The sequence below is a fragment of the Podarcis tiliguerta genome, assembly GCF_965153285.1.
Source record: "Podarcis tiliguerta genome assembly, chromosome: 3".
NCBI lineage: Eukaryota > Metazoa > Chordata > Lepidosauria > Squamata > Lacertidae > Podarcis > Podarcis tiliguerta.
In genome coordinates this window covers 55,584,098-55,609,090 of record NC_139536.1, presented here as the reverse complement: position 1 = coordinate 55,609,090, position 24,993 = coordinate 55,584,098, and the positions used below count along the sequence as shown (strand labels likewise).

General features: G+C 40.5%; 2 protein-coding genes across 9 annotated transcripts in view; one reads left to right on the top strand and one right to left on the bottom strand.

Moving 5' to 3' along the window:
* NUP43 (nucleoporin 43) overlaps window positions 1–8,170 on the bottom strand; it is a 13,089-nt gene extending 4,919 nt beyond the window's left edge. Inside the window, exons 1-5 of the mRNA XM_083435105.1 lie at window positions 6,803–8,170; window positions 4,367–6,566; window positions 3,308–3,430; window positions 3,021–3,098; window positions 645–813 (exon numbers count right to left, since the gene is read on the bottom strand). Of these exons, the coding sequence (XP_083291231.1) occupies window positions 645–813; window positions 3,021–3,098; window positions 3,308–3,430; window positions 4,367–4,486 (490 nt within the window). The 5' untranslated portion in view covers window positions 4,487–6,566; window positions 6,803–8,170. The remainder of the gene's footprint in view (window positions 1–644; window positions 814–3,020; window positions 3,099–3,307; window positions 3,431–4,366; window positions 6,567–6,802) is intronic.
* On the top strand, window positions 7,731–24,993 carry PCMT1 (protein-L-isoaspartate (D-aspartate) O-methyltransferase). 8 transcript variants are annotated; one of them, XR_014509850.1, is made up of 9 exons: window positions 7,731–8,156; window positions 15,127–15,231; window positions 15,545–15,576; window positions 16,769–16,873; window positions 18,830–18,950; window positions 19,679–19,764; window positions 20,392–20,561; window positions 22,354–22,458; window positions 24,204–24,993. XR_014509850.1 is itself a non-coding variant. In XM_083435099.1 (9 exons), exons 1-9 carry the CDS (start codon window positions 7,895–7,897, stop codon window positions 24,230–24,232), a joined length of 1,008 nt encoding a protein of 335 aa, XP_083291225.1. In that variant the 5' UTR covers window positions 7,731–7,894; the 3' UTR covers window positions 24,233–24,993. The 8 variants fall into 8 exon arrangements, 3 of the variants coding, with proteins under 3 accessions (XP_083291225.1, XP_083291223.1, XP_083291224.1); XR_014509851.1 differs by having other exon boundaries at window positions 22,354–22,470; XR_014509852.1 differs by having other exon boundaries at window positions 22,286–22,470.

Here is a 24,993-nt window from a genome sequence, read left to right as displayed (position 1 = left end):
AAAACCACAGCAGAACATGTCTGTCTGTAGGTCCCTGAGAATATTCTTTGCTCTAAAAAAACCTAATAATTTTATTAGAGAATGCTTTTAACGAGAAAGCAAAGTACAGGCATTGCAGCAGAGTATACCATTCCTATGGAAATTGGATGTGTGCAGAAGGAGTTTTAAGAACTAATAGCAGTACTAACTTATAGCAAAGCATGAGCTATACTTCGGTTCAAACAGGAGAGCTGTCAGTTTGGAAAATGTTTATCTCATCTGCTTAAAAACATTCAAAACACCTTGGCATGTAGATTAAGGCAGATGACAAAGGGCACCATCCAAAATTTAATGTCTTCCTGAGCCTCAATGAACTGGTGGTTTATAGGGTAAGGTAAGCAATACTGCACATGCCCATCGATGTACAGTATCAGTGTAAATCACATTCCAGTGTTTCATAGTTGTGTATACTCTGCTCTAAAAGTGTACTTAATATTCTTGTTCCCTACAGCTATGATTAAGTTCACATAAAAATGGCACTCATGGATCTTCCAAGGACTCCCCAGACAATTTATTCGTTTTTATCCTGAGCTAGCAAAGGTCAGCAGGAAAGTTTACAACAATATGTTGCACAAATATTTAGGACTTGAGCTAAAATTACTTACCTATAGTACGTTTAGCTTCCTTATGGTCAACTTCAAACACATTTATCCTACCATCTTCACCAACTGTAAAAATTTCAGGGCTGTTGCATATGATTCCAGTGCATGATGCACTGCCACCAGATGCATCATAGTAATGTGCATTTTTCCATTTCTGGTTTAAAGACAAAGTCTAAAAGACAAAAGAGAGGATTAAACAGCCACCCTATGTGGAAAAAGTTAGTACAGTATCTGAATTTAGAGCTGTGATGCACGCATTCAAGCTCAAAACTCTATAAAAGTTCAAAACTCCATAGAAGGTTTTTGGGCAGCTCTATACAAATTACCACTTAGGCTAAACCAATTTACAGAGTGCAGTAAGACTGCATAAATGTGAATTGTAAATAAAATGGTAAAATGAAAAATGCTACAGAAGTAACAACTACATAAGTTAGCTACTAAAGTTTCAAAAGTCAAGATAACAATCTATGTATTATATAAATTGCCAGTAAATATATCTTCAGTTTTGCAAGCAAACACATATTATATTTCTGGCTGCTCCTATATACCCCACATCTTCCAAAGGATTTTAAAAATGTTTGAAGTACAAATGCATGAGTGACATGTCCAAGTTTCAAGGAAGCGACACAGAGGTATTCTGTTTCCACCTTTCCTGGTAACTAGAATATGTTGGATGGGCAGCATCATGAAAACCTTAATTAATGGTTTACCACAGATGTGCAGATGGCTCTCACTTCACTTCCTTTCTAACACAGTCAGGAGCCACAAATCACAATCCCTAACTTAGTGTTACATCCAAACTGGCAATCGTGGTTTGTTTCACTCCAAACCACAATGTCAAGTTAAGGTTAGTTCTTGACTTAATCGTGTATTTTTCTGGAGAAAAAGACATGATGCTAAACCAGGGGTGGTGGAATGTTGCTTCTTCAAGGGGAATAGAAAAACAGACGTAATTTCTATGTTCAGGGCAAACCATTTGTAATTGTTAACACAACAAGCAAATTGGGTCAGTGTGTACACACTCACAATTAGCTTGTCACAGATAGCTTCCAAAAAGCCTACTGTTTTTCAAAGCCTCAGTGCAGCAAGAAGACAGGAGAGAATGAATATGTGTATAATAATAAAAATAAACCTTTATTGTCACTACACCACCTGTATGCAGTGAAACTAAATGAGCCCCCCCCCCCATACACTCAGACAGCATCAGCAGATTTATGTTTGTTGGCCACACCATCAGCTCTGGCCTTGTCCATTCTGGTCACACTTACTTTCATTTTGAACCCATTGGCATGTGGCCCCAGAAAGCTGGCTATGAGGGAATGCAGCCCCTGGGTTGAAAAAGGTTCCCCACCCTGATTTACAACATTTCAGGTCAGTGCTTTGCAGTTATTTATAATGAGTAACCAACTCCAAGGAAATCAGATTGCCAGACATATCCCATCAAACCATTCTGCAGGAATGGTTTTGCATTTAATCTGAAAGACTGATTACACACAGCAAATCAAATGGTAAGTTATCAGCAGATGTTCAAGGACAAGGGCAAATAATTATGGATGGAATTCAACATAGCGGTGGGTGGGGTATATACACAGGGAGTGAGGTCCGCTCATGCAAACGGGTTTCCAGTTTCTTCTGCCTGCACACCTCCTAAATATGTTCCAGGAATTCCAACCCGAGAGAACAGATTTAGGGGGTGTGCGGGAGGGAGGGAAGGTCCCATTGCATGTCATTTAATGACTTAGCTGAATCCCATCCATTGTTTATTTATACACTACCTTTAGGTCAAATAATCTCTCAGACAGCTTATAACGCATTAAAAATACACAAGTACCCAATGCCCCTTATTCTTCTGGCCAGTGACAGAGACTGGCCCTTGCTTCAACAGTTCCATAACTGCTGATAGTTGGAGTGTAGCCTTTGATGAAGTCCCAGACACAACTGGGGGGGGGGCATTTAATATAGGACTACATTATAAGTGTTCTAATGAAGCAGAAATGTTTCACTGTTTTCTTTTGTATATTGAGCTTTATATTAACAGCACAATCATATGCAGCAGTACTAAGAAGCACGTCTCACTATGATTAATGGTGATTAGAACTGCAGACTATTCCACAATGAAGGTTTTGTCAACATTAATGTATACTCAGCTAATATACATCAACACAAACCTGACGAGTTGTATGGGTATAGTTCTCATAAAATGTTCCTAAAGCTGCCTAGGGACCACACAATTACACTTTAGTCAACTAAGTGCAAGAGAAATAACTAACCACTTCTACTAGAGTTTTTTAGCTGTCATTTATATTTAACAGCTTCACACTTGTTTATTTCAGACATGCAGAGCAACTGTCATAGTAGCTGAAAGTGAATACTATTTACCTGATTATTTTGATGATGTCTGAATATGGTCACACTTCCAGTGGATGAAGCAGTCACAATTCTCTCCTGATCCAAAAACTAAGGGGAGAAGAAATCCTCAAACATGTTAACACACAAATCTGTATTTACACAAGATTTGATAAGCAAATTGTATCAGTGTCCCATATTTAATTTCCCCAACTGTAGAGGTTAGCAACTCCCTTTCTTACTGGTATAACTGCAACACCTTAAACTTTCTTAACATGGAAATTAAATGTCATTAAGAGCTATTTTTATAGCACTTTTACCTCCATATCCATAACATCACCACTGTGTTCAATATCACATAGCAGATGTGGTTCTCCATGGTATTCTCCATTTGGGGTTAAACTTCCAAAGTCTCCAACAGACCATATTGAAATCTTATTTTCCTGTAGGATTACAAGAAAAGCAAGCTCTTGTACCAGTATAAGAAAAACCAAACTTGGATAGCAACCTACTTCAGCTACATTTTCATTTTTCTTGCCAAGCTAAAAAAGTGTCCCAAATACCATACTATCATCAACAAATATATAAAGTTAAAAGGTAGATACAAAACACTATATATTGTGCACACCACATAGAGGTAAAAAGAATGGAAACACAAAACTGCTGGATTTTCTTTTTTACATACGTAGTACCTACTGAACTGTCAATAGACAGCTTACCAGGTTTCTATAATTTTGTACAAAAGCTTTCAGTGATCACATAATTTACCTTATTGCATTAGTGAGGAGAGGGAGCAAATAGAGAGAAAGCTATTAAATTACACTTCCAAAGCAGAATGAAATGATTATTAGTATATGTCAGTTATTTCTAAGCCACCCCACACCTTAATTACAAATGGCTAGTAGTTGTTTTAATCGTTCATTTTTTTTTATAAAAAAAGAGAGGGAAAGGGGGGGAAGAGTTCATTTTCTAGGGAAACCTAGCCAGATGGGCGGGGTATAAATTATTATTATTATTATTATTATTATTATTATTATTATCCTAACATTCTCACTGGCTCGGGGAGCTCAACAGTTAAATAAGAACAGGCAGAATCACACAAAACACAAAAACCGCCCAGTTAAATTGTAACTACTACTACAAGTTGAATAAACTAAATAAAAAATATGGGGTCTGGGGCTTCGACGGACCTCTGAGTCTAAGCGAATACAGCTCCACCCCCGAGATTCAGACACGGAAAACGTGCACGTAGGAACGGAAAGCACCGAAGACGGGGGGGGGGGAGAGTGCTGCACCCCCCTTTCCAAGGCAGCTCACCCTGAGGCCACAGGAGAGAGGGGCGGGGTGGAAAGGGGTGACCGGGTGGAAAACCGCGTTACCTCGTTATCCCACGAGCCGGTAGCGAAGACTTCGGGAGGTTGCAGGGCACCGGCAGACACGGGTCGCCAGCGGGCCTTACTAACTTTCTGGGACACGTACTTGGCGACCACATCCTCCATGCTTAAGCGGGGAGAACCCGCCGCGTCTCTCTTACCTCCGCCGGCTTTCAAATGCGCCCTCTTGATTGGCTGACACACGTCACGGGAGACGGCGAAGGAAGCGGGACAAAAGCCTGTCAGGACTGCGCTGCTCTCTCTCTCAAGGAGGCGTTAGGTTCCCGAGATTACTGGGGGGAGTTACGCGGGATGCTCTATCTTTGGCTTTTCCTTTCGTTTTCTAATAGCTAGAATTGGAGGAAACGCTGAGGTGGGATGTAAAGCATCTCCAGACGTTCCTTCCATGTCGGTTTTTCCCAGGACGTGGTGGTGATGCCCCACATCTCGTGATATATGTCAATACTGAGCACCCTAATAAAGACGAGGGACCCAATGGCACGAGGGATGGCTTGGCTCCCTGCAATCCTTCTTGGCCACCATCCCATTATGTGCTACTATGGGTTTAGCCAGGATTTATGTTAGGGCAGGGACAGGACACCCACCTGTCATCAACTGTCTAGCAGATTTGGAATAAAATGTTTTAAATTACTTTCTTTTCACCCCAAGTTCTCGGAAAAATCTCTCAAAATCTCTGCAATTTCTACTTTTAGTTAAGTATTTTTATTTATTTACTTATGGGGGGGGCAGCTGTCCCCCCTGGCTACACCCATGTGTGCTACAGCGGCAACTGTAAACACACCTATTAGGAAATTCTAGTGAACAGAGTGGCTTTTACTTTTGAGTAAACATGCAAGGGATCATGCTATGCAGTGTCATTCGAAACACAGTTCCTATGGAATAAGCCTCATTGAACTCCCCGTCAGTGGAATTAGCTGAAGAGTACAGTATTCATAGGACTGTAAAGCTCCTTCCTTGTTTCTTCTACAATTTCTAAAGCTAGACCTTGATACTTCATAAACTACGTCATGGTTTTCCTGATATGTCGCTTCAAAATTATGGGATGATAGTGGTATTTGTATGGGTTGACGGATGTTTGCTCAGTTCTGGGAGAAAGAAGTGTGTACTGTATATACGTAAGTAAAATATGAGTGTTAGTACTGCATCAGCAAAAGAGAACGAAATGTGTTTGGTTTGGAGGATTCATTTTTGTGCAAGACAAAAACAGCACTTGATTTCATGTGACAATCTCAATAGCATCGCATCCATGCCCCCAGATCTTACTTGCTCAGTCATATGTCTCACTGTGTTCAATGAGGTTTATTCTCAGATAACTATACATAGGGTTTGTGGCTGTAAACTCAAACTGGGCCAGGAGTTATTGGTTATTATTTATTTTCAAAAATTATAATGGCTGATGGGTACTTAGCTCTGCATAGAAAAGGACTGAAAAATAGTATAGCATACATATTGGATAGCTTCTTGGCAGCTACTCTAGCCTCTATAAAAACTACATGATTTCAAGTGGTGTAGTTAGGTAATTTTAGACTCTGGACTTAAAAGTATTATGGAGGGTACCCTCTTTAGAAGGCAGTGTGTATTATTTTGTTACTTCAAAATGTGGTAATTCAGCCCTGAGTGGGGCCTTGAACTTCTGTTCCAAAGTTCTGCCCTCTAAGCAGTTTATTTAAGGTAATATTAAATATTCATAGGAAAATACTGGTAAAATCAACACAACAAAAGTAGGCATAATATAATTATATTTATCATAATATAAAAATCAACCTTCTTAAAAACAAATATATACAAAAAATAACATTTTTAGCAGACATTGCACACAGTACAACAAAGAAGTTTGCCTATAGGCAGGGAGTTCTGAAGAACAGTGCTGCCATAATAAAATATTTATTTATCTCAAGTGTGCAATGAACAGTAAATGGCTCTTTTTAAAGTAATTCTCCCTCTCAGGTACATAAACTGCAGATTCTGGGATTCTTCCTCATCCAAATCTAGGCAGAGTTGAGGATGTGTGAGCAATTACCAATAAATTAATTAAAGAAGCATGTTTCCCTCATTCTCCTCACAGGTTAGATGGAACAGCATTCTTGACCCTCTCCTTGACTTGGCTGTTTAACAAGACTGCCTCTTCCTCTTTGGGTGGGCCTTATAACTTTAACCTATAAGTGCTATGTGCATACAGTGGTACCTCGGGTTACACACGCTTGAGGTTACAGATGCTTCAGGTTACAGACTCCACTAACCCAGAAATAGTACTTCGGGTTAAGAACTTTGCTTCAGGATGAGAAGAGAAATTGTGCTCCGGTGGCGCAGCGGCAGAGGGAGGCCCCATTAGCTAAAGTGGTGCTTCAGGTTAAGAACAGTTTCAGGTTAAGAACGGACCTCCGGAACGAATTAAGTACGTAACCCGAGGTACCACTGTACTTTAGGTGTGCCCTGCCTGGGGAGCTAAGTGAGTGCTGTGTTGTGTGTGCTCCCCTTCCTGTCCTTGGTGGGTTATGCTCCAAAACAATGGTTGTGAGGAGCATAAAAGGATTCAGATCCCTGCCTGGAGGGATGCTTCAGAACTGGCAGTAGGGGTCAGTTTTGGCTGTGCCGCTTGGACTGATAAGAGTGGGGGCAGAGTGGCATCGCCATGGGTGTTGTACGTATGGTGATGCAATGGTGTGTGCTGTAGATACACCTATCTTGCTGAGAGTTCATTGGCTCCCTCCATGGGTGGGCAGCATGTGGGCATACCTGGCATCGCAGTCACAACTTAGTGGGCACTGGCTGTTTTCAGGGGTGTTGAGGGCTTGTTTGCCATTTTTGTAGTGCATTTTCTCATTGGATGTGTTGTCCCTCCCAGCTGAGCACACACCAATCCATCAGCAATTCCACAAACATTCCCCAGCCCTATCGTTTTAGTGGGCAACATCCTTGTAGCCCCTTTCTGTTGTTTCTTTCTGTTGTTTTTGTATGTCACTTTTTTTTGTTTTGTTAGGATTTTCTCTATGTTGTACCCAGTGCTGGGATTGGTGGGCTATGAATCTTTTTTCTTGATACATAAAAATCATGTGGCCCCATTACATATACTGTACTGTATGTCCTATGTGCCGCCGCCGCCACCACACGACAGAAAGCGTTTTGCGTCCAGCCAGGCGCGTATGTTGCGCTTTGCTCCCTGCCGGCGACGCTGCGAGACTTTTCACCCCCTAAAACTGAGCTCTGCCTCAAAAGCCTACCCACATTGCACTGCAAATAAAACTGCAAATGTGCCTTATGGGCCATGCCACGGTTATTTATAGCCCGACAGGAGAACCAGTCACATGCTTCCGTTTAAAGGAGCAGCCAGCTTCCCACAACCTCGGCTACGAAGCCCCTCGGCGTCCTCCCCAACCCCAAGAACCCAGCCTCCTACCCCGCCCCTCCGCTCATCACCAAGAGGTTCCCCCCTTCCCGGCCCGCTCCCCTTTATTCCATGTACTGCGCCTGCGCACACCAGCCGCGGTTGCCCGGCGGCGGCGCCCGTTCAGAATGTCGAGCGCGCGGGGGGGCGGGGGAGCAGCCCCTCCCTCCGGCGGACGCGAGGCGGCGGCAGCGGCGGCGGCAGCTGCTGCTGCGGGAGGGAAGGAGGCGGCGCCAGTGTCGGCGCTGGAGGTTGTGTCCTTCCTGGGGAAACTGCTGTGCGCAGTCGCGGCACTGAAGGCGGCTCTCTACCTGCTCCGCAGAGTCTGTCTAGCTATGGCCTGGAAGTCAGGAGGCGCCAGTCACTCCGAGCTCATCCACAACCTCCGCAGTGAGTGCGTCTGTGTGGTGTGCGCGCCGGGGCCGGTGGCCAAGGAAGGGGGTGGGAGGAGGAGGAGGCAGAAGGAGGGGCCAGGGCGCGCGCAGTCCATTCATGTACCACACATACACAAGCAAGCGCGCGCGAACCCCGTCGCTAGGGAGTGACCGTTAGTTGTCGGCCCTCAGAAGCGCGCGCTGGGGTGCCTTCGCCAACGGCCTTCGCTCCTGGCGGCTGCTGGAGACGTGGGCGGGTGGGAGGTCGCGAGCACCGCGAGGGGGGGGGGAGAGAAGAGAGAGTCCCCGCAGTCGAGCGGGTGTGTCTCGGTGCGGCGGGAGCTTGCTTGAGGGCGGTGGCTGCTGTCGCCACTACTGGAATAGAGCAGGGCTGGGTTCCTCCGCTGTTTCGCAAGCGGGGAAGCAGCAGCCTCGGCTGTCCACCCAGCTCCGCCGCTGGGCCCGGCAGTCGTCGTAGAGGTGCCTCTCTCTCTCTCCCGGTTCCGTTTCCGCTTCCCGCGTCTTAAGGGGGAAGGCAGCTAAACGGCCGGCTCTCAGCTGTGAGCATCCCGCATCGGACCTGCCAAACGCCCTTTTAATATAAAATAAATAAACATGCGGGTTACCTACTGCAGCAGGCATGTGTTAATGTAGTTTCCTACCCACAGGTAAACAACCGATGCATAGCTCACAAAAGCCGGAAAGTTCCAGGTTTTTCAAGTCGTTAAAGGCAAAGTTAGGTTTCAGGTTCATGTGACTGCAGAGAAGAATGAAACCATCTAAATCTAAAATGTCCCTTGGATAGTGTGGCAGCTGCTCTTTCGCTCTCCCCTCAGTCATTATGCAACCGTCTAGTGAGTCTCTTGGGGTGCTTCTCATCGGTTCAGCTGTTAACACCTTTGTTTGCCTGGGAGCCACCACCCATGTTAATGTGTGCTGCAAATGCGAATCCCATAATGAGAAAGTTGAATGAAATGGATAATTTGTTGTTCTTATTTATTTACAATAATTGATTAACAGCCTTATAAAAAAAATGTCACTTATTGGTGCACACAAAACAGATATCAATATACAATTCAACAAAATTTAAAAGCAGGTACGCATAACTTGTTTACATGGCCGGGTAGGCTTGCTGAAACAAAGTTTTTAGTCAGCGTCTAAAGCAACATAATGAAGGTGTTTGTTCAGTGCAAGTTTTGTGCATTGAAGCTGTGGAAGTAGGCACATAAGGGGCTAGATGACCCCAGAGACAAACTGCTCCCAAGCTGTTACGGGCTTTATATGCCTTGAACTTGGCCTGATAGCAAATCAGCAGCTAGCGCAGTTCTTTGAGTTGCAGTGTAATATGCTAATAGGTTCTCACTCCTGTCAGTGATAATGCTATAGCATTCTGCTCTGACTGCATCTTTCAGAGCAATCGCAAGGGAAGCCCTGTATATATCATACTTTAGTAATCGCAAGGGAAGCCCTGTATATATCATACTTTAGTAATCCACTTTCAGAATTACTAATTCCCTGGGTTTCTTTGGGCAAGCTATCCTAGTTGAGGAATGGCTGAAGCTGGTGGAAGGTGCTCCTAGCTACGGAGATCACCTGAGCCTAGTTAGTGAGAGCTGGGTCCAAGAATAACTCCAGACCATGTACCTGCAACTTCTGAGCAAGTGTAACTCCCATCCTTGGAGGCAACTGGCCCATTTCTGCGACACAGGAACCACTCACCCTCAGAGCCTCAGCCTTGCTTGGATCAAAGTTCTGTTTATTTGTCCTCATCCAGCCTACCATTGCATCCAGGCACTAGGCCGCCACTTGTGCAGCCTCTCCTGTTTCAGATTTTATTGAGAAATAGAGCTGGGTGTTCTAATAGTCTTTTTATATGCTTTTTCTTACCCTGAGACCATCTTTTGAGGGGTGGGAAAGCCATACAATAAATTATTATCAGCACCTTGCTTGAAATGTCCTAATGACCATTCCTAGCAGCTTCATATAGATATTAAACAACACTGGTGATAGTATAACACCCTGTGGCACTGTCATGGGACCAAAAACCAGTTCCCTAGTCTTACCTTCTGGACTCCTGGTCCTTCTGGTCCTGTAGGTAAAATTGCAACCCCCCGTAAGCTATTTAGGAGGATAGCATGGTTAATGGTAGCAAAGGAAGGACTTATTCCTCTTGTCCCATTCTCAGTAAAAGTGATTTATCAGGGCAGCCAAGGCAGATTTGGTCACATGGCCAGGCCTAAACCCAGATTGGAATCAGTAGATAAACAGCATCCATAAATGCTTACTGGCACCTCCCCACCCCCCAATGTTAAAAGTGTGGCACTTACTGTATCAACTTCATGGTGAATTCTGGCACAGGGTTGATTTCTTTAGGAGTGGGTGTTGTTTCTTTCAAGTCAGGGATCACCTCCTCACACTATGAAGTGTTAACCATGCCCTCAGTCCAGCCAGTCACACCCCTCTGCTAGATTTAATAAGCCAAGAAGGAGCCATGGTTGGGCACAGAGCAGCAGGTGCCTTGTCAACATCACCAGGCTGCATAAATCGAAAGTAATCCCACAACATATGACAATCTGCGGTAGTGATACCAGAAATATAAATTAGTGATGTCATTTGTTTGATGGAGTTGTGATTTTTGTTTATTAAAGCATTTGGGGCTATTACTAAATTATATGGATTTGTACAAAAAGCACCCAAATAAATGAGCAGCAGATCTCGAAAGTAAGAATTCCCATTCCTGTTCCATGAAGTATTTTACAGGAGAAGCTGGTTGGAAAAGATTTATAGGTCTTAGTCAAAAATCATTTGCAGCAGCTCTTGCTGTCTGTTCCTGTTTTCGTATTGCAACTAAGCAAATAGCTTTAGTATCCTGTTTGTCGTATTTGGGAATGTAGCAAGTGATTTAAAGAGCAGAGTGAAAAACAGTTGGAATTTTTTTGAGATTTGTTTTATATTACATTGTATCTTAATACTTTTCCTGTTATATATGTCTATAAACTCATTATAGGACAGCAGCTTTTAAATTTTGGAGGCAGTTTTAGTATGTGTCAGTCTCTACTTGCGAAATAATACTGATAATTTTTATTTATTTATTCCCCGCCCATCTGGCTGGGTTACCCCAGCCACTCTGGGCGGCTTCCAACACATATAAAAACACAAAGAACATCAAATATTAATAGTAACAATCTGATATAATGTAAAAAAGTCACAACATATCAAATAAAGGAATATTCAATAATCCATTAGAATCTAATAGTAAGCAGTTGTTTACCATAAATAATTTGGGCATGTGGCTTTTTTTATGCCTCTGACAACAGAGGAATTAGACTGCCAAGACCACATAACACCCGTCCTGAAAGACCTACATTGGGTTCCAGTACTTTTCCGAGCACATTTCAAAGTGTTGGTGCTGACCTTTAAAGCCCTAAACGGCCTTAGCCCAGTATACCTGAGGAGCGTCTCCACCCCCATCATTCACTGAGGTCCAGCTCCAATGGCTTTCTGGTGGTTCCCTCACTGCGAGAAGCGAAGTTCCAGGGAACCAGGCAGAGGGCCTACTCGGTAGTGGTGCCCGCCCTATGGAATGCCCTTTCATCAGATGTCAAGGAAATAAACAACTATCTGACTTTTAGAAGACATCTGAAGGCAGCCCTGTTTAGGGAAGTTTTTAATGTTTGATGATTTATTGTATTTTTTATATTTTGTTGGAAGCCGCCCAGAGTGGCTGGGGAAACCCAGCCTGATGGGTGGCATTTATCTATTTATTTATCTATTTATTTATTTATTTATTTATTTATTTGAGTGTACTTCTGTAAAGGAAACATAACTTTGCAACATTCTGACTTCAACAGCACATGCATAGTTATATTTTATGACTGTGTATGTCCATAACACTCATTTTATTTTGTTTCTTATTTATCTATTTCCAGTATTTTATACTTATCCTTTGTAGAAAAATATGCGTAGGTAGCCAAAAGGATCTAGGTCAATAAATATACAAAAATAATAATTAACTGCAGAACAGGAGTCAAAGACAACACCAGAAAGATTTAACTTAAGGAATTTAAATTTAACTAAAAAGAGAAGGTATGCTGAAGTTAATCTTTTCTGCCTGACCTGCCAAATATTTAAAAACATTTCTCTGTTAAGAACATATGGCTTCCTCCACCAACCCATCACTGGAAAATCAATGATACTGTCTAGCAAAGCAATAGCGTTTCCTGAGAATAGTGTAGGGAAGGTGGGCTTGTGTTATTTCTCTCCCTACGCCCCTCTCTTATTCTTGATGTTGTAGGGATGAAGAGTTAAAAGCTACATCATAGTTTATTAATAAGGTAGGGGTGTGAGCAGGGACTTAAATAAGCTGCAGATTTGTTTCAGAACCTTTTGCAACATAAATATGTATGGTGCTTGCAGGCAGGACAACAGCATGATGTAGTTTGAATTCTGCTACTAAATAATGAATATGACTCTTAGTACTTAAAAACCTTGGAAATGTTACATAAATTCTAGTGCTGCTTTGCAAATTTTGGATGACAATTTCAGAATGATTTTCACAGCCCTAAAAATGATAGAAATGTGATAAAATGAAATAGTAAATATCCAGAAATGTGACACAGATAGGGTGGTATTCAGCTAGGTATTAGGGAACTCATTGAAATTAATGAGCATGACTAAATATTTTAGAACCTGATTCTTCCCCTGTAAAATCATGCTCAATTGTCGTTTTTAAATCTTCTGATCAAGAAGCTAACCAATCACTATGTCAAAGAGCACATTTACTTTCAAAATTCACCCTTAAAATCATTCTAGTTTGAAGTCTAGGAAAAAAATGATCTAGGCTCTTACAAAGCTCTGTTTACTGTTGCAGCTACTAGTATGTGTTTTTGAACTTGTTTTTCAGGAACTCTCTAAAAAAAGAAAGAATTTTTTTACTAGTAGATAGTGCTCCACATCTGGGGTGAAATGTTAGTTATCAGACTGTTATTTTTCTCCCCTTCCCCCTTGTTATCTTCTAGTCATTTCCAGATTTAAAAAAAACTGTTTTTCAAAGTGAAATGTATTGGTGTTCCAACCCCCTTGCCTATGACTATTTTGTTCATTCTCACAGCAAAGTTGAACATATTATGGGTTTGAAGATTATTAAACAATTCATAGTTTCTTGAACTCTCTTCTCATGTTTATCTATAACTTGTACTATTGCTGAACCACAATACAGTAGTGTAGTTCTTATTTTACGACATAGTTGGGAAGAGACCATAGTTCAGTACCTGAGCGCATTATTTCACACAAAAGGTTCCCAGTTCAAGACCTGGCACCACCTGTTAAGCGGGTCAGGTAGCAGATGAGAAAGACATCTGCCTGAGACTCTGGAGCTGCCAATCAAAGTAGACAGAACTGGACTAGGTGGACAAATAGTCCAACCTGGAATAAGGCAGTTTTTATTATCTCAGATGTTGCATAATTATTTCTTCTGCAAGAATATAGTTCTGCAATCCACAGAAACAGGGACAAGCCTTAATTAGTTTAAAGTGAGGTAAGGAAGCTGGACCAAGAAGCAAATATTGCTAAAGCAATATTTTAAGGAATAGGGATCATAGAGGTACTGTATTCTAATAATGAAACACGGTTATCGTATTTAGTTGTAAATCTATTTTTATGCTGTTGCAGATGTACTCTGAAGCTTTTCTCATTTGTTCTTCTAAAAAATGGGAGGTTAGGAACTGGTTGACCAAAAAATAAATAAAACAACACACTTATTGAGGGGGTGGGAACCAGCATGACTTGGTCTCAGGGCTAAACATGTGCTGATATAATGCTTGTCAACAAAGGTACCATAGCCCAGCCACTAAATCAGTAATCAAGGCAGGCAGGAACTGGATTGTACATTGTGGATGTTAATTCAATTTTTCCTCATTGACAACTATGCTGAAATAAGATTAGAAGATACACTCTCAGGGTAAAGCCCCATCTAGAGTTCACATATTTTCTTTCTGAAAACTGTGGCACATTTTTCAGAGTGTGGAACTGAAGAGACTCAGATGTGTTGATACACATTGGATTTTCCAGGCTTTATATAACTCAAAGAGCTGCAGTGGTCTATTCTTTGCTGTGTTAGAACAAGTATAGCTGAATTTTGGTTACATGTGTTCTCTGCTGCAGTCCCATTCCTGCCTGTATTTCAGTGCTCTATGTGCTTAGCTGCTCTGCTAAAGAAGAACTTAGGAAATGTGGCACATAACCTTAGCAAGGGGGGATCAATCCAGAAACAGTCAATCACAGGCCAAAGTCCTAGATGAGGAATTTGTCCAAACAGGCAAGACTAATATTTGGCCCACCCCAAAATTCAGGTTTTATCTGGAAGCACTTACACCCAGGCCATCTCTAGAATAACAAAGGGACTGGCAGGGATAGGATAAAGCGCTTTCCCCACTCTGAACCCTTAAATAGCTGACTGTAACAATAACATCAGCACTACGCAGTCCAGAAGACTCGTAGTCCAACTCCTAATTTATTTTGACAGTGGGTTTTCATAGTAATGTTGAAGTGATGAATTTCAGCTTCCATAATTTGCAGATAAACTAACATGGGCATAATGTATATCATTGCTGTAGGCTATATTTTAAAGTAGCATCTTCCTGAAGTTCCCCGATGCGAGTTGGTTCACTTCAGAGCCGCTGAAGAAGGGAAAAGCCAAAACATTTTGCTATAAGAAAGTAATCTCTTTTTTATAATCTCTTTTGTAATAAATATACTGTATTGTTTCAGTAATTAACTCAATCCTTCCTGGATTCATAGCAGACATTTGCATTACTGTTTGATGCTTGAAAATTTCTCTCCTATAAACTTTTACAACTGAGCATTACATCAATTGACTGACCACTTGTGTTTTTTTCTGAAGACTGTGGTACATTTTATTTTGTAGTTTCAGTATAATGGTATTGTGGAATAATATTCCCTTATATTTTGATTTGCCTTTCTTCCAGAAAATGGAATAATCAAGTCAGATAAAGTATTTGAAGTAATGCTTGCAACAGACCGCTGCCACTATGCAAAATGCAACCCATATATGGATTCTCCTCAATCAATAGGTATGAAAATTATGTATTCAAAGTCTTTAACGATGACTAAAAGCTTTATTTTCCTAAGGGCTTGTTGTGTTGAACTAAAGATGAACTGTTCCAGAAGTGTTGCAAATGCCATCTTGGTAGTCAAGATAACTCCACAATTAATTGGCTGCTGTTGTAGCAATGATTTGCTCTTGGAAACTGTTTCTTTGTCATTATAATACTTCAGAAATGATATATCTAAGTCTTCATTTGTTGGCTAGCAAAGGTGCTGATGTTGAACATTTTGATAAGTGAGCTGTTTTGTTACTCATATCATTCTTTAAATGTTTTATAGGATTTCAAGCAACAATCAGTGCTCCACACATGGTAAGCGTTATATTTATATACTGTCAGCCTGCCTCGTTTAACAACTAAACTTTCATTTTCCTTTTTCTACCCTGATGACACACCCCAGTGTAGTACATGGCAGGGGGAACCCTAATGCTTATCCCCCACACCCTTTTTATGTTACGGGTAGGTAGCCGTGTTGGTCTGCCATAGATACACTGAAACTGAAACAGTTTCAGTGTATCTGAAGAAGAAGTGTGCATGCACATGAAAGCTCATACTAATGACAAATGTAGTTGGCCTCTAAGGTGGTACTGGAAGGATTTTTTTTTTGTTTCAACCCTTTTTAAGGATACTGTTAGTTGTTAGTGGTTTGAGAAGGTAGGTTTTTTTCTCTCCCTCATGTTCCTAAACATTAGGAAGAACTTCCTGACAGTAAGAGCTGTTCGACAGTGGAATTTTCTGCCAAGGAGTGTGGTTGAGTCTCCTTCTTTGGAGGTCTTTAAGCAGAGGCTTGACAACCATATGTCAGGAGTGCTCTGATGGTGTTTCCTGCTTGGCAGGGGGTTGGACTCGATGGCCCTTGTGGTCTCTTCCAACTCTATGATTCTATGTTTTTCTTTGTGGGTGGGCTTGGCTTCCAACTGTGACACCCGTTAACATTCCATATCATAGTTGCTGTCAATAGTAGACTTGATTGATAGATTCACAGTCTGCCTGGCACAAGTTTCTTTTGAATGCTTTTCTGTCTTTCTGTGTCTAGGCTCATTCTGTAAGCTCAATAGATTTTATTAGGGTTTATAGAGAAAAATACAAAACTTAATAAAAAATATTAAGCTCATGGGTTCTTGTCAGATAACCTTTGGGGGTCCTAAAAGCTATTTTTCATTTAGTAACGTATTTCTGTGTATCCTGGGCTTGATCCTCTGAATTGTTATTGTGTAAATGGACAATTCTGAAATCAAATTTGGGTAGCTAAAGGGTTTGGGGATCTTTTTACATTTACAAATTGACAGTTGACATACTTATCTTTATGTGGTTTGAAACTGCAGCTCTTAAATTGTGAAATTGTTTGATATCTATAACAGCTTGATTGAGTTCAGTTACTGGATTCTCTGTAGGGAATTGCATAGTTTGAATTCTTTATGAAAGAACATAAAATCATAGCATTGTACATTGGGCGAAACCAAAAGTAAAATACCAACATCTTTTCCTTTTTTCCTTTGGTCAGCATGCATATGCTCTAGAACTCCTATATGAACAATTACATGAAGGAGCCAAAGCCCTTGATGTAGGATCTGGAAGTGGAATTCTTTCTGCATGCTTTGCACGAATGGTGAGAGGACAATTCTTAACCACTTACGATAAATATATGACTCTTGTTAGGTTTCTGTGTGCATTACAAAATGCTTTATTTTTTATGTCTTTACAAGAGAATTGCAAGCACTTGATTCTGATATTATTTTATACTTTTAGAAGGATAGGTCTTTGGGGTATCTTTACACCAATGCCTTACTGTTTCAATAAAGTCCAGCTCATAAAGAACATGAAGCAATACTAGCTCAAATCAGCTCATATTTTTGTTTTTTGTATTTAATGCCACCTAAAAGCCTCAGCGCCTAGGGCTTGCCGATCGAAAGATTGGCGGTTCGAATCCCCGTGGCGGGGTGCGCTCCCGTTGCTCGGTCCCAGCGCCTGCCAACCTAGCAGTTTGAAAGCACCTCCGGGTGCAAGTAGATAAATAGGGACCGCTTACTGGCGGGAAGGTAAACGGTGTTTCCGTGTGCTGCGCTGGCTCGCCAGATGCGGCTTTGTCACGCTGGCCACGTGACCCAGAAGTGTCTCCGGACAGCACTGGCCCCCGGCCTCTTAAGTGAGATGGGCGCACAACCCTAGAGTCTGTCAAGACTGGCCCGTACGGGCAGGGGTACCTTTACCTTACCTTTAATAGTTGGATTGAATATTTTGAAGAAATAACAGCCTATGAAGTATGGAAGTACTCCATTCTGGGGCAAGTTCCTGTGTAATGCTTAGTAATTATAACCAGAAAAAGGATGCTTTAAAACAGGGCTAGGGATCCTCAGGGCTAAGGGATCCCTCCAGACCTCTATGTCTGGCTCTTGGGACTCTCCCCCAGTGAAGCCCATCCTCAGACCTCACTGGCCCTGCTCTGCACCCTCCTTAAGTGCTTTTACCTTGCTGGAATATGCATTGTGAAAATGCCTCTTGTCTGCCTGGGTAGAAGATGCAGAGATGTGTAGAAGCATTTGACTTGTATGTGGCTGGAATAAAGCTTACTGTACAAATGTAAGAATTGCATCCATTGCTCTGCTGACTTGTTGCCTCTGGCCCATTGACCATCAGCATGCAGGTTCCCCAGAAGGTTGCTCATGAGGCATTCATGCTGCAAAATGTTTCACATCCCCACTTCAATACCTTCCTCAGTGATTTTTCTTACTGATCATGTAAGAAAGCAAGCAGGGGTGTGCAGGATTTTCTGTTTCTATTTTCTTTTGCAGAGTGTGCGATGTGTATGACATGCCATTAATATAGAAGTAGACTCCAGACTCTGCATTCTTCTTTTAACATCAACTTGCAACATGGAACACACTCTTATTTTTTTAAAAAACCCACCATATTTCTTTCCCATAATCTTGTAAGAAAATAAGAACTGCCAAGGTCCATCTAGTTCAGTATTCTTTTTCCAGCTAGTGGCTTCTTTCCATCATCTCAGTATATCTTAAGAAACCCTGAACTTTTAAAAAGTTGCCTTGTCACCTGTGTAATCCTGCTTAGGTGAATCAGCAGTCAATAGTAGTGCTGAACAGATTATATTCTATTACATTTCAAATGCCAATAGAATGTTTTTTAAAAAGTTCTGTACATAACAATATAAGTTGCTATTCATGTATTTCATAGTAAAACTGCTAACATGCAGCACTGGTTTGAGGCCTTAAAATATTCATATCTTCTTGGAATGTTAATTACAACATATTAATATGAAAAAAAATATTGGGAAATGACTTCGTAAGTATGGACCATGAGAAACTCTAAAGTATTTATGGCAATAACTTTATTAGAAGAAACTTGTATGCCAAACATTCTAAGGCAAAATGGATGTGGTGAAACTGGGGGAAGAGAAACAGATAGACAGATAATAGGAAAAACCCGTATTAGGTTTTATCCTTCATCTCCTGTAGCCTTTTGCTTATAACTTCAATTGAAAGTAAAAGTAAGAAACTGAATGCATACATAGTACATTCCATACCAAAATAAACTTGTTTTGTTTCAGGTTGGTCCCAAAGGACAAGTTGTAGGAATTGATCATATCAAAGAGTTGGTAGATGACTCAATAAATAATGTTAAAAAGGACGATCCCCTATTGTTATCTTCAGGAAGAGTGAAACTGATTGGTAAGTACTGGAGTATATTAACAGTAAAAAATAGGTATAGGAATATGCTTGTTCAATGCAGGGTCTTACTCTTTGTAGTAGGTTTTCTATGAAATATAAACAACTAGAATAGTTAGGTTTACTATCCAACTTATATAATTTTATTTAATTTTTATGTTTACTTTTTGATGGGGTTTTTTAAACAAAAACCTTCCAAGCCCACTAATAACTTCATTTGCAGTTACATGTGCTTAGGTCTGTAATCTTTTGCAAGCTACTGTGCCTAGTGACCAGGTCATGGGATCCGATCTAAGAAGTTTAGCGTTGGCACAGGGAGTCATAGCCTTTCAAACTGGGTTTCATTTGTGGGTCCACTCTGTAAAAGTGTTTCCTCTTTATGGCACTGCAGTTGCACAAGAGCAGAAATCACTAGGAGCCCTTTCCAATCCTCATATACAGCTGCCTTTTGTTGTGTCCACATCTGGCTGCATTTAGTGAACTACTGCTTTTGGGACTAATTCCCTGGAACCCAGGTCGTTCATTCCCAGTAGAAATTTCAGTTGGGAATCTGATTAAAATTTAGGAGGCTAATTATGGCTATTTTTTATTTCAACCTTTTTTTGCTGGTTCCACATAAACTCATAAACTTAGTTAAGATTTCATCTATGAGTTCAGTGTCTTGAATAAGCTGAGGACAATATTAAGTCAGCTGTTCCTCATCCTTGTATATATCTTTCCCCCCCTTGTAGTGGGAGATGGAAGGTTGGGATATTCTGAAGAAGCTCCATATGATGCTATTCATGTAGGAGCTGCTGCACCAGTTGTTCCCCAAGCAGTAAGTGATTTATGCATATATATGGTACATATTGTTTGCTATGATTTTTCTTTATTAATTGAAATGATTAATTGGATGCTTATACCTGCTTTAAATGATGGGCTTTTTAATTAGATTTCATTAAATGAAACACATTCCAACAGTGGGATTTGATTTGGTATACCAATAGGTGATGTTGATGTTTTTTGGAATTGGGAGTGCTGGTGGTTTGGAAATGAAAAGCTTTGCACAGTGCAGGCCCAAATCCATTTTAATTTTGTCAAGGCAAATAAAGACTGGGGCATTCCAAACTATCCCCTCTCCTTTTACCTGTTTCCAGAACTTAGCTTCCAGCAATTTTTCAGGGGGAAGGGCTAGAACTGTGAGCTGTGTCTCAGACCATTAGGCCTAAAAGCTCTTACCATCAAAGGAGTATACTACAGTATTCTTTGTTATTTTACATTGTACAAGGTAGGGATCTTAGAGTTGTATCCAACTAAGTAATTAAGACTCAAGAGCAGGCCCATTAAAATTAATGGACCTAAATTAGTAATTTCCATTAATTTCAATGGGTCTGCTTTGAGTATAACTAACACTGCTTAGGAGTACACTTGCTGTGAATAATTAACTTTTTTTTTTAATTTATAGCTTATAGATCAATTAAAGCCTGGTGGAAGGTTAATATTACCTGTTGGACCTGCTGGAGGAAACCAGATGCTGGAACAGTACGATAAGCTAGAAGACGGCAGTGTCAAAATGAAGCCTCTGATGGGAGTGATATATGTGCCTTTAACAGATAAGGAGAAGCAGTGGTCCAGGTGGAAGTGATTTTCTGTTCAACTTTCTTCTTCCACACACTTACACATACAAGGTGAAAGGGTCTTGAATCTTGATTCTTAAGACATAGCTTGCCAAGGCTGTTTTTGCTCCCTGCTTTCTGCTTGACTGTACCACCAAAAGCAACCTCTTGCATTGTTACATCACCACATGCAAGTTTTTGTGTGTCTCATTAAATGCTGGGGAAAATACCATTGCATCAATTGCGTTTATTTCATTTTTCATTGTAACTTGTGTCTTCTTGAGGTTCTCTAGTATAAGCTAAAAATATTACCTACATTTTGAGACTAAAGTATTCCCAAAATACAAAGTTCTTATTGCTGTCTTGGGTTAGATTTTGATAAGTATGCATTATATGCAAGGTGCAATAGATCAGACTGTGTTTCACACTGCAAGTGTCTGCCTGACTTCTATAAAGGAAAGGGATTTCCCAGTTTTCAAAAGTTAAACATTGCTCAGAAACCTTTAGAGCAAGCAATCTAATTACGGATATTTTTACATGTTAGTTGTTTAGCTTTAAGACAAGTTCACTATAGTTGATCAAAAGCAACCCAAGCCAAATACTTTACATTTGCTATTTTAAAAGAAGATGGTATTGGATGTGTGATAATGTTTGTCATATTTTCTTCAAGCTGACAAACTGTTCATTTTCAACAAGCTACCAGGTCTCAGAGATTTTTAACTCGGGGAGCTGTCAGGGTTTGTGGATAGCTTTGTAGTTTAGGGCACACATAACAGAGTAGTCAGTGCTAAAAGGGTGCCTATCATTAGCATGCATATGAATAAGCCAGCAGTCCTTCACTGCTGGCTAGATAGAAATGCTTGTGAACTGTCTTTGTTGATGAGACAAACACATGCCTGATTAGCTCTCCAAATCTATAAAGTTTTACTTTGACATTTAATAAAAATGTCACATTTCTAGACACTTTACAGCTGTAGAAATGTCTGTGCAAAAATAAACTAATTAATTTTGCTTTTCTGCCTTCAATGGAAGGCCCACTGTTTTGTGAGAACAGTATTGAGCTACTGCGTAGCATACCGATAACTTCATGAATGAATTGCTGCTGACCAAAAGCTGCTACAGAAAGCTTGTTTCATATTCAGACACCTAGATTCTGCTGAGCAAATTAATATTTCCTATTTGTTTAAATTCTGTATTAATATTTTATTGATGGATAGCCTTTGCTTCCAAAGTAGATTTAGTACAGCCTTATAACTTATTACTGCTACTAAAAAAACCGAGCCTATGACAAGCAACAGATACCTCTAGGTTAGTGTGCAATTTCCCATTTTCACCAAAATAGTGTTTGGGGTTTTTTGCTGATAATGGAGAGATAGCTCTACACAGCTAGTATAGGCTGTGGATAGCCCTATTAGCCTCAAAAAACTGCTGGCAACAGATGCATGGTATTCACATTCTCCCACTCAGTGAAGGTTGCATATTTGGTTATGTCCTTGTAACGTCCTGGGTAGAAGCAGAAACCTTCACCCCTGCGTTGCTGTTTGGAAGCCAGATAGGTATATTTTCTGTTTTTATGTAATAGATAGATTAAGGAGATATGGTGTAGTGTGTCATAAAATAGGAAGGTCTTCTTTTCATTAAAATCTCCATTAAAGCTAAACACTTTTGAGCTTATTATTTGAAAACTGACTGAAGTGCCTCAAACAGAACCGCCATTTGGAAATTGGTTATAAATATTGACAGATCTGAATGAAGCCTACTGAAGATCATGAAGGTGTTGCAACAGTCATTAATACAGATATTGCTTAAAGAATTTAGAAACATCAGAGCAACTGGAAGAAGATTCAGTTTACAAAAATGTCAGCTAGCACTCCCGAGATACAAGCTAACAGCTAGTGCAGTGAAGAAATTGCAGAGTGAGTAAGCTGGTCAGTAGGTTTTATGCTTACATTTCAATTAATCTCCAGTATCTCCCTACCTGTAGGGATCAAGCCATGTGTCTAGTTATTTGCACATTGGACACTTCGTTGTGGATTGGGGCCAGTTCACATAACTGCTTTCTTTTCCCAAGCCTTACTTTTTACAGCACTCTGTTGTGGTGATAGATATAGCTGACATCACAAGGTGATTGCATAAATCAGTCTATTTAAATACTGCTCATCAAAGTAATTGTATTTCAGAATGAGCTCACAAACTAAAATGTACATCCGTTTATTTGAATGTATGTAAAATTCTAAAAGGTTTCAGTTTGAACGACCACAAATATAATCATGAGGAAATCATATCAGGGTTGTGCTTCTGCTGCAAAAGTTCTTAAGCCACAAAAATGCAAGTCTCCAGAAGACCATGACCACAAGACACAATTCCACCTCAGATGTCCTTGCTGCTGCTCCTTTGCTCTGCTTTACACCCCAAATCATTGCATGGCTTTTTCTTGGATTGTATTTCCCCCCACAACCAGTGACTGCACCAGAAAAAATGGGGGCACAGAAGGGGCTGAGCATATGGTGGGCGAGTTGTTTTCTGAAATTAACATAACAGAATATGCTAATGACAGCAAGGGGGAGGCATGTGGAGGTGGGTCAAGCTCCTTGTTTGGGGGGGGCACTCCAAAGAGTTGATAGAGTAGCAGTAGTATGAAGTCGTGTATATGGTTTCTGACATTTATGTACGCTTTTACTTTGCCTGTTAGAAAGATACTTGAATACTGTATTTGTATAATCACTATTGATATAGAAGAAACTACCCACATCTATTCCACTCTGAATCTTTGTCCTTGGCTTCAGGTCTTTCAGTGGTATAGGTACTATTTAGTCCTGGATCAGTTAAAATCAGTTGAGAAAGATGTTCTGAAAAACAAGCAGTATTTTATAATTTGTATTGCTCTGTGATTGGCTACTGCTTTGGTCCATGCCTCATCCTTATAACAGTGGAATCAAAGGCTCTGTTCTTTCTGGTTTGTGGATAGGGAACTATAGCTGAAGCAAAGTAACTAGTTCAAACCCCCTCGGCAAGTCCATGACTTGAACTGAACTCCTCAGATTTAAGTCTACCATATTGCGGGCCAACTAGACTTCAAGTGCAGATGCAGACCCTGTTTCCTTTTCAAAAAAACAAATTAGCATTAAGAGGCAATGAAAAGCAGCAGGAGTAGTTGAAGAGTTTAAGCCTTTCCTTGCTTGCTGTTTCTCAGCTACATATATCCTCCTGCCACTCTCCACAAGGATCTCACAAACTCAATGCCTTGTTTGCCCCAGGGTGGTCTGCATTCCTCTGGACAGAACAGGGGAGCCTGTTATCAACACTGTGAAGTCTAATTTTGAACTTAGGTTTCACATTTTGCAGCCTTTGGTGCAGGTTCCAAGAATAACTGGACTATAATGGCAAATGAATCTACAGTATATGGTTTACAGAGAGTGAAGGCATTCTCTTCTTCAGTAAAAAGGTAGACTTGTGATTTTACAGCTAATGGTATTTTAAATGACATTGACGGAAGCATAGGAGGTATCTTTGCTTTGATTTATGTGCACTACTAGTTTGATGTTCTTGACCCTTCTTTTGGCTTAAGTACCTTAACAGGCTTATGCAATTTTGCTGCAGTATCTGAGAATGAGTTTAATTTTGAGGAGTTAAACTTGTAATTTTTGTCCTCTTTTTGCAGGGATGAAATGTAAAAGCTACATCATCTGACCCAAACATAGTGTTAACAGTGGACTGCTCATCTCCAATTCTTAAAAGCTTTTCAAAACCAACAGCATTGCAGCTTGTTTTGGACTTTGTTACACTGTTATCAGCATGGAAAAGTGTGGTGTTTTTTATTTTGTAGAAGTTAATGCAAGTTTGATAATGAACTGATGGAAAGTTTAAATTTGGGCAAATGTTTCTTTTCAACATGCCCTTATTTTCACCTGTTTAAAGAAGTGAAATATGTCTGCAGAAAGCCAGACAGACCTGCAATTTGTTATCTTCTTTATTTTGGATTGGGAAACGTTCTGAACACTTCTTTCAGCTCCAGTGTTCGTCCATCAAACCGCTTATCTGCACTTTCTGACACTACATGCACACTATATGGTTCCTGTGTTCAGCTGTCTTCTAAATGCTACTAAAATGAGATGAAGTTCTTCAAAGCTTTCAGCGTGGTGTCATAGACTAGCATGTAGTATATACAATCAGCTGCTTTCTTCCCTTTAAAAATCAGATATCGTGTATATAAACTTCAAGACATCAGAAGTGACAGCTCTTGTTGAATACACTGCTGTTCAAGATGGACATAACTGACATAGTTTTCTCCCTTTTACTTGTAGAATAACTTAGAGGTTTATAGTAGAGTATTGTTTGCAAATTTGATGTACCTGAATTTAAAACTGTATAACAAATACTGTGTAAGCTATGTCCTAATCATTGAACAGTTTATGCAATGCTGCTTTGCCAAATAAAATTCAAAACAAAAA

What these genes read in the sequence shown, in the direction of transcription:
- PCMT1 (XM_083435099.1), top strand. Translation starts at nt 7,895, where the DNA reads ATGTCGAGCGCGCGGGGGGGCGGGGGAGCAGCCCCTCCCTCCGGCGGA. An exon ending in GCTCATCCACAACCTCCGCA is followed by an intron (nt 8,157 to 15,126) that starts GTGAGTGCGTCT and finishes CCTTTCTTCCAG; the next exon opens with AAAATGGAATAATCAAGTCA. An exon ending in CTGCATGCTTTGCACGAATG is followed by an intron (nt 16,874 to 18,829) that starts GTGAGAGGACAA and finishes GTTTTGTTTCAG; the next exon opens with GTTGGTCCCAAAGGACAAGT.